The sequence below is a fragment of the Nerophis lumbriciformis genome, linkage group LG24 (genome assembly GCF_033978685.3).
Source record: "Nerophis lumbriciformis linkage group LG24, RoL_Nlum_v2.1, whole genome shotgun sequence".
In the NCBI taxonomy this organism is placed as follows: Eukaryota; Metazoa; Chordata; class Actinopteri; order Syngnathiformes; family Syngnathidae; genus Nerophis; species Nerophis lumbriciformis.
This window is the reverse complement of record NC_084571.2, coordinates 19,829,527-19,842,500: the sequence shown is the minus strand read 5'-3', so window position 1 is coordinate 19,842,500 and position 12,974 is coordinate 19,829,527. Positions and strand designations below refer to the sequence as shown.

Sequence of the window (12,974 nt, the reverse complement as noted above, 5' to 3'; positions counted from 1 at the left end):
CCTGCCTATCTGTGCTGCATCCAGGTATCAGGAGGAGTACAGTATGGACTCCACCAATGCCCAGTAAGTTCCTGGCAGCATCATGCTTGCATGGCATGGTCATGTCTCAATGGATGCTCGGAGGAGACAAAAGCTCGGCCCTTGTGGCACTGTTGAGTCGGTGACTTTGCACATGACAGTCCTCCATGTTTGACGGCCATTGTCCTGGGCAATGATGCTCCATATTGCATCTACGGCTACCTTTTCAACACTTGTTGTGCTAAAACCTTCCGGAGAATAAGAATTATTGTTATTGTTACACCAAATGGTGAAAAGGCAGCATGTGTTCTCGAATATTATTTTCTTGCCAACATGTGGATGCACTGATTGTTGTGTACATTGTGCATGCTAGCATCACACAGCAGCACAGTCTGAGAGGTTCTATGTACCTTGTAGTCACACCCATCATTTACCGTCTTGTTGATATTTATGTCTTTGCAACCCCGTGCTGCTGGTAGATAATGGCTTTCCCTCCCTGCGAACATACAGTGGTAAACATGTTGACGCACGTGCCATCTCTTACCGCCATCTCTCGTCTTGCGCCGGTTCAGTAAAAAAAATGCTTTGCAGGGATTCTTGCCACCTGGGTCTCCGAGTGGAGCCCAGAAACAATCGGAATACGTCTGGTTAATATTTTAGCACATCTGCTGCGGTCAGTTTGTTCTTCTGCAAGAAGTGCCACCCAAACACCTGATATCTCACTTAAGTACTTCCTGTGATTTGCAGATAAAAGCCTCAGCTCTCATTAAACTTGACAGGAAGCAATCAGGTTTTCATTTCCTGTTCATAAAGCAAAGCGTTTGGGAAAGCTGCCATAATTATTCCCATAAGTGCATTGTTTGTTAGCCAGCGTAGCATCCTGACCACAACCATGTACAGTCAATTCTTGACTATAAGCCGCTTCTTTTTTCCTACGCTTTGAACCCAGCGGCTAACAAAACGGTACAGCTAATTTATGGATTTTTCTTCGCTGACGACCATAAAACAAATAGTTGTTTTTTTAAACAACTAGCAAACACACTAAAAAGCTGTGTTATTGTTTGTGCTTTGGTATTATCTTCCGGGTACTCCGGCTTACTCCCACCCCCAAAGACATACACCTGGGGATAGGCCCCTCTCACTTCCAAAAACATGCACCTGGGGATAGGTTGATTGGCAACACTAAATGGTCCCTAGTGTGTGAATGTTGTCAATCTGTGTTGGCCCTGCATTGAGGTGGCCACTTGTCCAGGGTGTACCCCGCTTTCCGCCCGTGTGAAGCTGGGATAGGCTCCAGCACCGACCGCGACCCCGTTAGGGACATGCGGTAGAAAATGGCTGGATGAATGGAGTTCGTTCACTGCAGGTGATACAATGTCCTTCCATTTAGTGCTTTCAATCGGAAGTAGAAGTGCTGTTGCACCTCGTAGCTGTCCATAGCGTTACCCTAAGCAATGTTTGCAAGTTTTACAATAAAACTAAAACAATTCTTACTTACTAAACCGTCCCATGTGTGATGTCTGTCGGAGTGTTTTCATGCGTCGTTGTACGTGCTACAGTAATGTGATCAAGCGGGCATCGTTAGCATTAGCTAACATGTTTATGAGTGTCAGTGTTAGTATTATTAACTTACAATGGCATTCTTTTTGTATCGTTTCAGTTTCACAAATTCCTCAGTAAATTCACCGAAACGTCACCATGAAGTTATTGAGTCTGTTCAGCTGATTGGAGAGCTAGCTTCTGCAGCAGCTGATTGGAGAGCTAGCTTCTGCAGCTAGTGGGTCCATAACCAAGACTTCTGTTTTGTTTGATCAGCCGTTTTACTACCGTGTTACAGGCAGTGTTTAGAAAAAATCAAGGTATGTAAATAAACATTTAAAAAATACTTGTGTGTAAATAACTAATTTCCTAATGTATATATCTGCAACTTATAGTTCAGTGTGACTAATATGTGGAAATTAGTTATTATTTCTAAAGGTTTGTGGGTGCGGCAGGAAAAGTATTTATTCAAATTGTTATACATTTTATGGAATGTAAGATAATATATTTGTTGCATTAGTCGATGATATCAAAGTTAAAAAGATATGCAAATACATGCAGTACATGTATTTTTTTTCTCTCAAATTGAATACATTTAGTAGGAAAAGATTAAGTACTTTATTGGCGCACATTCATTTAAAGACATTTGCGGGCCATATAAAATGATGTGGCCCCCGGGCCTTGACTCTGACACCTGTGGTTTAGCTAGTGGGTCCATGACAAAACCTTCTGTTTTGTTTCATCATCCGTTTTACTGCCACGTAACAGGCACTGTTTGGAAACAATTAATGTATGTCTGTGTAAATAACTTATTTCGCAAAGTTTATATCTGGGGGAAAAATGTTTTTTTCTAAAATTTAGTGGTCGCAGCTTATTTAGCGGTGCCCTTGACAGTCCGGAAAATACGATATGTCATGTTTTATTACCAACAAATTACTCTTACAGCAGATGTTTGAAAATGTGTCAGAATGAGGACATATTTGTACCTGTAATTCCTTAATTCCTGTAATATACAATATGTATTTACATTCAAACCAGCTTCATTGTAGTTTAATAGGAAATGGAACCTGTGTGCATCTATCAGACTTGGTACAGCCAAAATATCAATCAAAGTTTATTTGTATCGCACCTTCAAACATTCCACTAGTGCCCGGGATTCTTCACAAGACAAAACAAATAAGACCAGGTAGGGCTGGGCCCATAAAACCACATCAAGAGATTTTAATATATCAATATCAATGAAAAATAAGTTATGTAAAACGTTCTATACAAATATATGTTTTGGTCGGACAAAACCGGAAGTTACAAAGCAAGGTTGATTGCATGAACAAAGGCACTTACTCTATGGTCACCTGGCAACACAGGAAGTGATCAGTGGGCGTGACACGTTAACAGCCAATCAAGTTTGGTTGCACCATCTTGTTGTCTCGGGGTTGATTTTCTGCATGGGGTGAGAAGACAAAGTCAAAATGAGTGGGGGAAAAAAAGTAATTGATCATTATTGACTGGTATAAAACACTTATATCATGATATAGTTTCAGTCATATCCCCTTTTAAATACATATTATGCATATTAAAAGGGTCATATTATATAAAACCCACTTTTCTTGCCTGTTACTGGTTTTTGTGTATTTGCAATCCCCACGAGTGCCGAAAATTTGAATACAACCCATGTAGGCCTTGCCCAAACCCAAAAGCAGTGAAGTTGTCACGTTGTGTAAATGGTCAATAAAAAGAGAATACAATGATTTGCTAATCCTTTTCAACTTATATTCAATTGAATAGACTGCAAAGACAAGATATTTCATGAGAAACTTTATTTTTTGCAAATATTAGCTCATTTGGAATTTGATGCCTGCAGCATGTTTAAAAAAAAGCTGGCACAAATGGCAAAAAAGACTGAGAAAGTTGAGGAATGCTCATCAAACACTTATTTGGAACATCCCACAGGTGAACAGGCTAATTGGGAACAGGTGGGTGCCATGATTGGGTATAAACGCAGCTTCCATGAAATGCTCAGTCATTCACAAACAAGGATGGGGCGAGGGTCACCACTTTGACAATTTGCTCAGGCATCTGTTGACAGTTTAATTACAACATTTCTCAACCAGCTATTGCAAGGAATTTAGGGATTTCACCATCTACGCTCCGTAATATCATCAAAAGGTTCAGAGAATCTGGAGAAATCACTGCACGTAAGCTGCAATGCCCGTGACCTTCGATCCCTTAGGCGGTACTGCAACAAAAAGCGACATCAGTGTGTAAAGGATATCACCACATGAGCTCAGGAACACTTCAGAAAACCACTGTCAGTAACTACAGTTGGTCGCTACATCTGTAAGTGCAAGTTAAAACTCTACTATGCAAAGCCAAAGCCATTTATCAACAACACCCAGAAACGTTTCCCTGGGCCCGAGCTCATCTAAGATGGACTGATGCAAAGTGTTCTGTGTTCTGTGGTCTGACGAATCCACATTTCAAATTGTTTTTGGAAACTGTGGACGTCGTGTCCTCCGGAACAAAGAGGAAAGGAACCAATCCAGACTGTTCTATGCGCAAAGTTGAAAAGCCAGCATCTGTGATGGTGTGGCGGTGTATTAGTATTAGTTGTGTAGTTTTGTACAATTGTGCTTTGTTCCAAAGGAGCCATTTGAGATTTGCCATTATTTGTGACCTGGTTAATTATTTACCTCAGCGGATATCTCTATAAATAGTAATTTTTCATTTCTCCAGCGGTGTTTATTGGTTGTAAGAACCAGCTCAAATCAGTACATGAACCTCCAGTCTCTTGTGAGGAGTAAAGAAGTGCCGCCTTACCTTTTGTGTTTGTCAATGAAGTCTCTTCAAGTGTGCAAACCTCTATAAAGATGGTTTTAACAACCTGGAAAAACAAAAACAGAAACTCTGATAATTGCTCTCAATAAAAAGATCTCGGTGCTCATCTGTTAGAACTAGTCTCAGAAACCTTGGGCTTGTGTTGGATCAGTCTCGGTCTTTGGAGGGTCTCTGTCGTCAACTGACCAAAAACTGTTTTCATCACCGCAGAAATATTTCTAAAGTGAGAAATTTGCTGTCAAAATTGGATCTGGAAATGATCATTCACACGTTCATTTAATCTGGTATTGATTATTGCAGTTCTCTCTTCAACAAGTCAACGCTACAGAGACTTCAGACGGTACAACATGCCGTTGCCAGACTTTAGACCAGAACAGTTCACATCACCCCCTTTTGATGCAGTCCTCATTGGCTTCCAGTCAAATTCAGTTGAAGATTTTAGTCCTGACTTTGCATGTGTTGCATGGTGGGGCCCCTCAGTACATCACTGACTTGTTATGCTCCTACTCTTCAGTTGCATGGTGGGGCCCCTCAGTACATTACTGACTTGTTACGCCCCTACTCTTCAGTTGCATGGTGGGGCCCCTCAGTACATTACTGACTTGTTACGCCCCTATTCTTCAGTTGCATGGTGGGGCCCCTCAGTACATCCCAAATTAGTTTTTGGGATTTTCTAAAGATCCCAAAAACTAATTTTAAAACCCTGGCATTCCAGGCTATCTATATTTTATCTGTAAAAATAAAATGTACTTACTTACAATTGTGGTCAAAAGTGTACATACACTTGTAAAGAACATAATGTCATGGCTGTCTTGAGTTTCCAATCATTTCTACAACTCTTATTTTTTGTGATAGAGTGATTGGAGCACATACTTGTTGGTCACAAAAAACATTCATGAAGTTTGCTTCTTTTATGAATTTATTATGGGTCTACTGAAAATGTGAGCAAATCTGCTGGGTCAAAAGTATACATACAGCAACATACATGATCAATTTTGGTGATGTAGAAAAGTTACAATCAAATCAAATTAGCTTCATGGCCTCTTAACTTCATGTGAGTGATTATGATTGACGACACCTGTTGACTTCTCTGAGCCCATTTAAATAGGGCTCATGTGATGCAGTCATTAGACTCGGTTACAAACACCACAATGGGAAAGTCAAAGGAACTCAGCACAGATCTGAAAAAAAGAATCATTGACTTGAACAAGTCAGGAAAGTCACTTGGAGTCATTTCAAAGCAGCTTATGGTCCCAAGAGCAACTGTGCAGACAATTGTTCGTAAGTATAAAGTGCATGGCACAGTTTTGTCACTGCCACAATCAGGAAGAAAACGCAAGCTATCACCTGCTGCTGAGAGAAAATTGGTCAGGACGATCAAGAGTCAACCGAGAAGCACCAAAAAGCAGGTCTGCAATGAATTGGAAGCTGCTGGAACACAGGTGTCAGTGTCCACAGTCAAGTGTGTTTTGCATCGCCATGGACTGAGAGGCTACCATGCAAGAAGGAAGCCCTTTCTCCAGAAGCCACACATTAAGGCTCGTCTAAAATTTGCTGCTGATCACATGGATAAAGATAAGACCTTCTGGAGGAAAGTTCTGTGGTCAAATGAAACAAAAATGGAGCTGTTTGGCCATAATACCCAGCAATATGTTTGGAGGAGAAAAGGTGAGGCCATTAATCCCAGGAACACCAAGCCTACCGTCAAGCATGGTGGTGGCAGTATTATGCTCTGCGCCTGTTTTGCTGCCAATGGAACTGGTGCTTTATAGAGAGTAAATAGGACAATGAAAAAGGGGGATTACCTCCAAATTCTTCAGGACAACTTAAAATCATTAGCCCGGAGGTTGGGTCTTGGGCGCAGTTGGGTGTTCCAACAGGACAATGAGCCCAAACACACGTCAAAAGTGGTAAAGGAATTGCTAAATCAGGCTAGAATGAAGGTTTTAGAATGGCCTTCCCAAAGTCCTGACTTAAACGTGTGGACAATGCTGAAGAAACAAGTCCATGTCAGAAAACCAACACATTTAGCTGAACTGCACCAATTTTGTCAAGAGGAGTGGTCAAAAATTCAAGCAGAAGCTTGTGGGTGGCTACCAAAAGCGCCTTATTGCAGTGAAACTTGCCAAGGGACATGTAAGCAAATATTAACATTGCTGTATGTATACTTTTGACCCAGCAGATTCGCTCACATTTTCAGTAGACCCATAATAAATTCATAAAAGAAGCAAACTTCATGAATGTTTTTTGTTACCAACAAGTATGTGCTCCAATCACTCTATCACAAAAAAATAAGAGTTGTAGAAATGATTGGAAACTCAAGACAGCCATGACATTATGTTCTTTACAAGTGTATGTCAACTTTTAGACCACGACTGTACCAATCTACAGAAGGATTATCCCAGAAACGACATTTAATGGTGGGGTCCGTGCTTAGTATTTATGGCAATGGTGGATACAATGAAGAGGTACGTTCAATAACAGTAAATAGACCATTTGTAATGGTATGCCAGCAATTGGTAGAGTGGATCGTGAGATGGACAGGCGGATTGCTGCAGCATAGGCACTGATGCGGTCTCTGCATCAGTCTGTTATGATGAAGAGGGAGCTCAGCCACAAGGCAAAGCTCTCAAATTACCAGTCTGTCTACGTTCCCATCCTCACCTTTGGTCATGAACTTTGGGTCGTGACCGACAGATCATGGATATCAGCGGCCAAAATGAGCTTCCTCCGTAGAGAGATGGTAACAATCTCTTTCATGCGGGAGGTCATCGGAGTAAAGTTGCTGCTCCTCCACATGGGGAGGACCCAGATGAGGTGGCTCGGGCATCTGGTTAGGAGGCCACAGGGGAAGACCCAAGACACGTTGGTGAATCTGTCTCCCAACTGGCCTGGGAACGCCAAAGGGATCCCCCAGGAGGAGCTGGACCAAGTACACTATATTGCCAAAAGTATTTGACCACCCATCCAAATGATGAGAACCAGGTGTCCTGATCACTTTGCCCAGCCACAGGTGTAAAAAAAACAAGCTCTTAGGCATGGAGACTGTTTCTACAAACATTTGTGAAAGAATGGGTCGCTCTCAGTGATTTCCAGCGTGGAACTGTCATAGGATGCCGCCTGTGCAACAAATCCAGTCGTGAAATGTCCTCGCTCCTAAATATTCCAAAGTCAACTGTCTGCTTTATTATAAGAAAATGGAAGAGTTTGGGAACAACAGCAACTCAGCCACCAAGTGGTAGGCCACGTAAACTGACAGAGAGGGTCAGCGGATGCTGAAGCGCATAGTGCAAAGAGGGCGCCGACTTTCTGCACAGTCAGTTGCTACAGAGCTCCAAACTTCATGTGACCTTCCAATTAGCTCAAGTACAGTACGCAGAGAACTTCATGGAATGGGTTTCCATGGCCGACCAGCTGCATCTAAGCCATACATCACAAAGTCCAATGCAAAGCGTGGGATGCAGTGGTGTAAAGCACGTCACCACTGGACTCTAGAGCAGTGGAGACGCCTTCTCTGGAGTGATGAATCACGCTTTTCCATCTGGCAATCTGATGGACCAGTCTGGGTTTGGAGGTTGCCAGGAGAACGCTACATTTTGGACAGCATTGTGCCGAGTGTGAAATTTGGTGGAGGAGGATTTATGGTGTGGGGTTGTTTTTCAGGAGTTTGAATGCTCCAGAATACCAAAATATTTTGGACAATTCCATGCTCCCAACCTTGTGGGAACAGTTTGGAGCGGGCCCCTTCCTCTTCTAACATGACTGTGCACCAGTGCACAAAGCAAGGTCCATAAAGACATGGATGACAGAGTCTGGTGTGGATGAACTTGACTGGCCTGCACAGAGTCCTGACCTGAACCCGATAGAACACCTTTGGGATGAATTAGAACGGAGACTGGGAGCCAGGACTTCTCGATTGACTTCACCAATGCGCTTTTGGAAGAATGGTGGAACATCGCTATAAACACACTCCGCAACCTTGTGGACAGCCTTCCCAGAAGAGTTGAAGCTGTAATAGCTGCAAAAGGTGGACCCACATCATATTGAACCCTATGGGTTAGGAATGGGATGGCACTTCAACTTCATATGTGAGTCAAGGCAGGTGGCCAAATACTTTTGGCAATATAGTTTAGCTTTGAAAGAAAAAAAAGAAAAAATCTTTCTGGTGGACCCAAATGCAGAAAAGACAAGCAGAATTAAAGTTCAAGGGTTATTATTAATAAAACCAGAGGGAAAGGAGGGAGCTCGTAGTCCTTGGCTTTGCAGTCCAGGAGAGCACACTGAGGCTAGCAGGCCGTGGCGAGCAGGCTGAGGCTAGCACGCTGAGGCAGGCACACACGGCAGGTAGGGAACTGAAGGCAGAGGAAAAAACGGGTAGAATGAGGAGCCAAAAAACACAAAAATGGCAGATTCGCAAGTTTATCAAAAGTGCTAGACTTCTAGAACAAACGGGCGAGAAGCGTTACCACATGGTGAAACGATCTGCCGATCGTGCCGAGTGAAGTCCAAACATTTGTAGGCTGCAGGTGATGAGTTGATGGCAGGCAGGTGAGCGATTAAAGGTGCTGGGATCAGCTGTGCCAGGCTGAGAGCTGGAGCAAAGCCTACGCCCAAAACACGCCCACTCTCCCAAAGACACACACAGACACAGACAGAGACTGTGACAGTGCCCCCTCAAGGAACGCCTCCAGGCGATCCCCCAGGCTTGCCCGAGTGACTGCGGGGAAAGGCCAAGATGAGGGAAGGGTCCAGGGTGAAGCTGCGCGGCACCCAGCAACGCTCCTCAGGTCCATACCCCTCCCAGTCCACCAGGTACTGCAGACCTCTACCCCGACGGCGCACATCCAGCAGCCGCCGGACCGTGTAGACTGGGTGGTCGTCGATGACACGGGGGGGGGGGGGGGGGGGGGGCAACACCACATCTGAGCCTGGACTGAAGGTACAGAGATGTCATCCTCCTCAGCAGGAAACAACGGAGGTAGGTAACCTAAGGATACCTCAAATGGTGACACTCCCGTGGCCACACAAGGTAATGAGTTGTGGGCATACTCAACCCATACCAGGTGGGTGCTCCAGGAGGAGGGGTTCTTAGCAACGACGCATCGGCGGGCCGCTTCAAGGTCTTGATTTGCCTGTTCCGTTTGCCCATTAGACTGAGGATAATAATAACCCGAAGTCAGACTCACAGTGGCTCCAATGGCCCGACAGAAAGCCTTCCAAACCTCCGAAATAAACTGAGGCCCTCTATCCGAGACCACATCTGAAGGAATTCCATGAAGACGGAACACATGCTGGACAATGAGGTTGGCTGTTTCCAGGGACGTGGGGAGTTTGGGTAGAGCCACAAAATGCACTGATTTGGAAAATCTGTCCACTATAGTGAGGATAACAGAATTACCCTGAGAAGGCGGGAGGCCAGTGACAAAGTCCAGTGAAATATGAGACCAGGGGCGGCTTGGGACTGGCAAGGGATGGAGTAAGCCAGCAGGTGGTCGATTGGAGGATTTTCCACGGGCACACACAGTACAGGCAGACACGAAGGCACGGGTATCAGCATCCATGGTAGGCCACCAAAAGTCTCGCTTGAGGAGAGTCATGGTGCGGCCAACTCCTGGGTGGCAGGCAAACAGGGAAGTGTGTGCCCACAGAAGAACCTGTGAATGTACAGCGTCAGGCACAAAGAGGCGGTTATCAGGACCATTACCCGGGTCTCGTTGGTCTTGCTGAGCCCTTCGGACCACCGACTCAATCTCCCAAGTCACTGCGGCCACCACACAAGACGCCGGAAGGATAGGCTCAGGACTGGTGGGACCCTCCGAAGTGAACTGACGTGACAGGGCATCCAGCTTGACGTTGCGGGATCCTGGACGGTAGGTCAGTGTGAAGCGGAATCGACCAAAAAACAAAGCCCACCGGGCCTGACGTGAATTGAGGCGCTTGGCAGACTGAATGTAGGTCAGGTTTTTATGGTCTGTCCAGATGATGAATGGGTGTTCTGCTCCTTCAAGCCAGAGCAAGTTTGACAGCCAGCAGCTCCCTGTTACCTACATCATAATTGCGCTCAGCAAGTTCTAGTCGATATGAGAAGAACGCGCAAGGATGGAGCTTCTGGTCCTTGGCAGAACGCTGAGATAGTACAGCCCCCACTCCAGACTCTGAGGCATCAACTTCCAAGATGAATTGGTGTGAGGAGTCAGGATGAATCAGGACAGGGGCTGTGGTAAAATGTCTCTTAAGCTCCTTGAAAGCCGCGTCAGCCTCTGCTGTCCAAGTGAATGGGACTGACGGAGATGTGTGTCTTGTGAGGGGTGCGACCACTTGACTGTAGTTCCGGATGAACCGGCGATAAAAGTTTGCAAAGCCAAGAAAGCCCTGGAGACGTTTAACTGAGGTTGGTTGAGGCCAGTCCACCACAGCTCGCACCTTTTCGGGGTCTGCCTTCACCTGACCGGTACATGTATAACCTCCTGAAAGCAGGTCAATGGCACAATGATGAACCCGAGGAACCTTGTGGACTGAACATGGAACTCACATTTTGCTGCTTTAATGTAGAGCTTGTTCTCAAGAAGGCGCTGGAGCACTTGTCTGACATGAACCACATGTTCGTCCGGGTTGCGGGAGAAAATCAGGATATCATCCAGGTACACAAAGACGGAGCCGTTAATCAGGTCTCGGAGGACATCGTTCACCAGAGCTTGAAAAACTGATGGGGCATTAGTTAAGCCAAAGGGCATAACCAAGTATTCAAAATGACCAAGGGGAGTCTTAAAGGCTGTTTTCCATTCGTCACCAGCTCGGATTCGAATCAAATGGTAGGCATTGCGAAGATCTAACTTGGACAACACAGTTGCTCCTTGGAGGGGTTCAAAGGCAGATGCCAGCAAAGGCAGTGGGTATTTGTTTTTAATGGTGATATTATTCAACCCTCGAAAATCTATACAGGGACGTAGAGTGCCATCTTTCTTACCCACGAAGAAAAAACCTGCACCGAGTGGGGAAGATGAGGGTCGAATAATGCAGCCAATGAGTCATGGATGTACTTTTCCATCGCCTCTCTCTCAGGGCGGGACAGGTTGTATAACCGACTGGAAGGCAGGGGAGCTCCTGAAAGCAGGTCAATGGCACAGTCATAAGGGCTGTACGGAGGGAGGGTCAGTGCGTGTTGCTTGCTGAAGGACTCTTCTAAGTCATGGTAGACAGAGGGAACCTTGGACAGATCTGGGGGCTCTGCGACAACTGGAGAGACTGTGTCCTCAGCAGGGGAGCGAGCAGACCGCAGGCAGGTGGAGAGACAGTAGGCGCTCCAGCTCACCACTTTGGCTGCAGCCCAGTCAATGTGAGGATTGTGAAGTCTTAACCAGGGCTGACCAAGGACTACAGGAGCATGAGGAGAAGAGATTATGTGGAATTGGATTTGTTCAAGATGATTACCGGAGACAAGGAGGTGCACAGGTTCGGATCGGTGAGTGACACGGGCAAGGAGTCGACCAGTCAGGGAATAGGCTTGCAAGGGTGAGGGAAGTGGCTCGATGGTAATGCCCACTTGGGAAGCAACGTCAGCGTCCAAAAAGTTCTCATCCGCCCCCGAGTCCACCAGAGCAAGGAGAGACAAGGACTGGGATTGCCAACGGAGAGTAGCAGAAAACTGCATTCGGCATAGGGACTTAGGGGAGGAGACAGCTTGGCTCACCAGAACCCCCACTGTTACTGGTGAGCCTACTCTTTTGGGCCGCATAGAACAGGTGGCAAGGAAATGGTGACTATGCTCATTTTTGACAGACCACTAGAAAGTAGCTTGAAGAAAGCAAGATTGTGACCAAAATACTGCCATTACATGTTATGCAGACTAGGGTTGTCCCGATACCAAACCAAAATGTATTAAGATACTTTTCTAAATAAAAGGGGACCACAAAAAATTTAATTATTGTCTTTATTGTAACAAAAAATTTTAGGGTACACGAAACATATGTTTATTATTGTAATTTAGTCTTTAAATAAAATAGTGAACATACTAGACAACTCATCTTTTAGTAGTAAGTAAACAAACAAAGGCTCCTAATTAGTCTGCTGACGTATGCAGTAACATATTGTGTCATTTATCTACCTATTATTTTGTCTACATTATGAGGGACAAACTGTAAAAATGTATTATTAATCCACTTGTTCATTTGCTGTTAATATCTGCTTATTTTCTATATATATATATATATATATATATATATATATATATATATATATATATATATATATATATATATATATACACACACACAATATATACTATATATGATGCGTCTGCCCAGCCTGCAGCAACATAGATAATAAGTCAGTGTCTTTAAGTCTTCAACACGGGAGGTAGGAGGTGGCACTCTGGATTATATATGGAAGAGGGGTTAGTGCATCTGCCTCACAATACGAAGGTCCTGAGTAGTCTTGGGTTCAATCCCGGGCTCAGGATCTTTCTGTGTGGAGTTTGCATGTCCTCCCCGTGACTGCGTGGGTTCCCTCCGGGTACTCCGGCTTCCTCCCACCTCCAAAGACATGCACCTGGGGATAGGGTGATTGGCAACACTAAATTGGCC

The 12,974-nt window shown here is 44.8% G+C and overlaps 1 protein-coding gene across 7 annotated transcripts in view; it reads left to right on the top strand.

The window, feature by feature from the left end:
- Positions 1-12,974, top strand: part of LOC133620350 (potassium channel subfamily T member 1-like) — a 289,334-nt gene that overhangs the window by 148,119 nt on the left and 128,241 nt on the right. Inside the window, exon 2 of one of the 7 annotated variants that reach the window (XM_061981790.1) lies at positions 25-63. The exons of 5 other annotated variants lie outside the window; for them this stretch is intronic. In XM_061981790.1, the coding sequence (XP_061837774.1) occupies positions 25-63 (39 nt within the window). Of the gene's footprint in view, positions 64-12,974 lie in introns of all 7 variants that reach the window. One more of the 7 variants, XM_061981786.1, reaches the window with a different exon arrangement.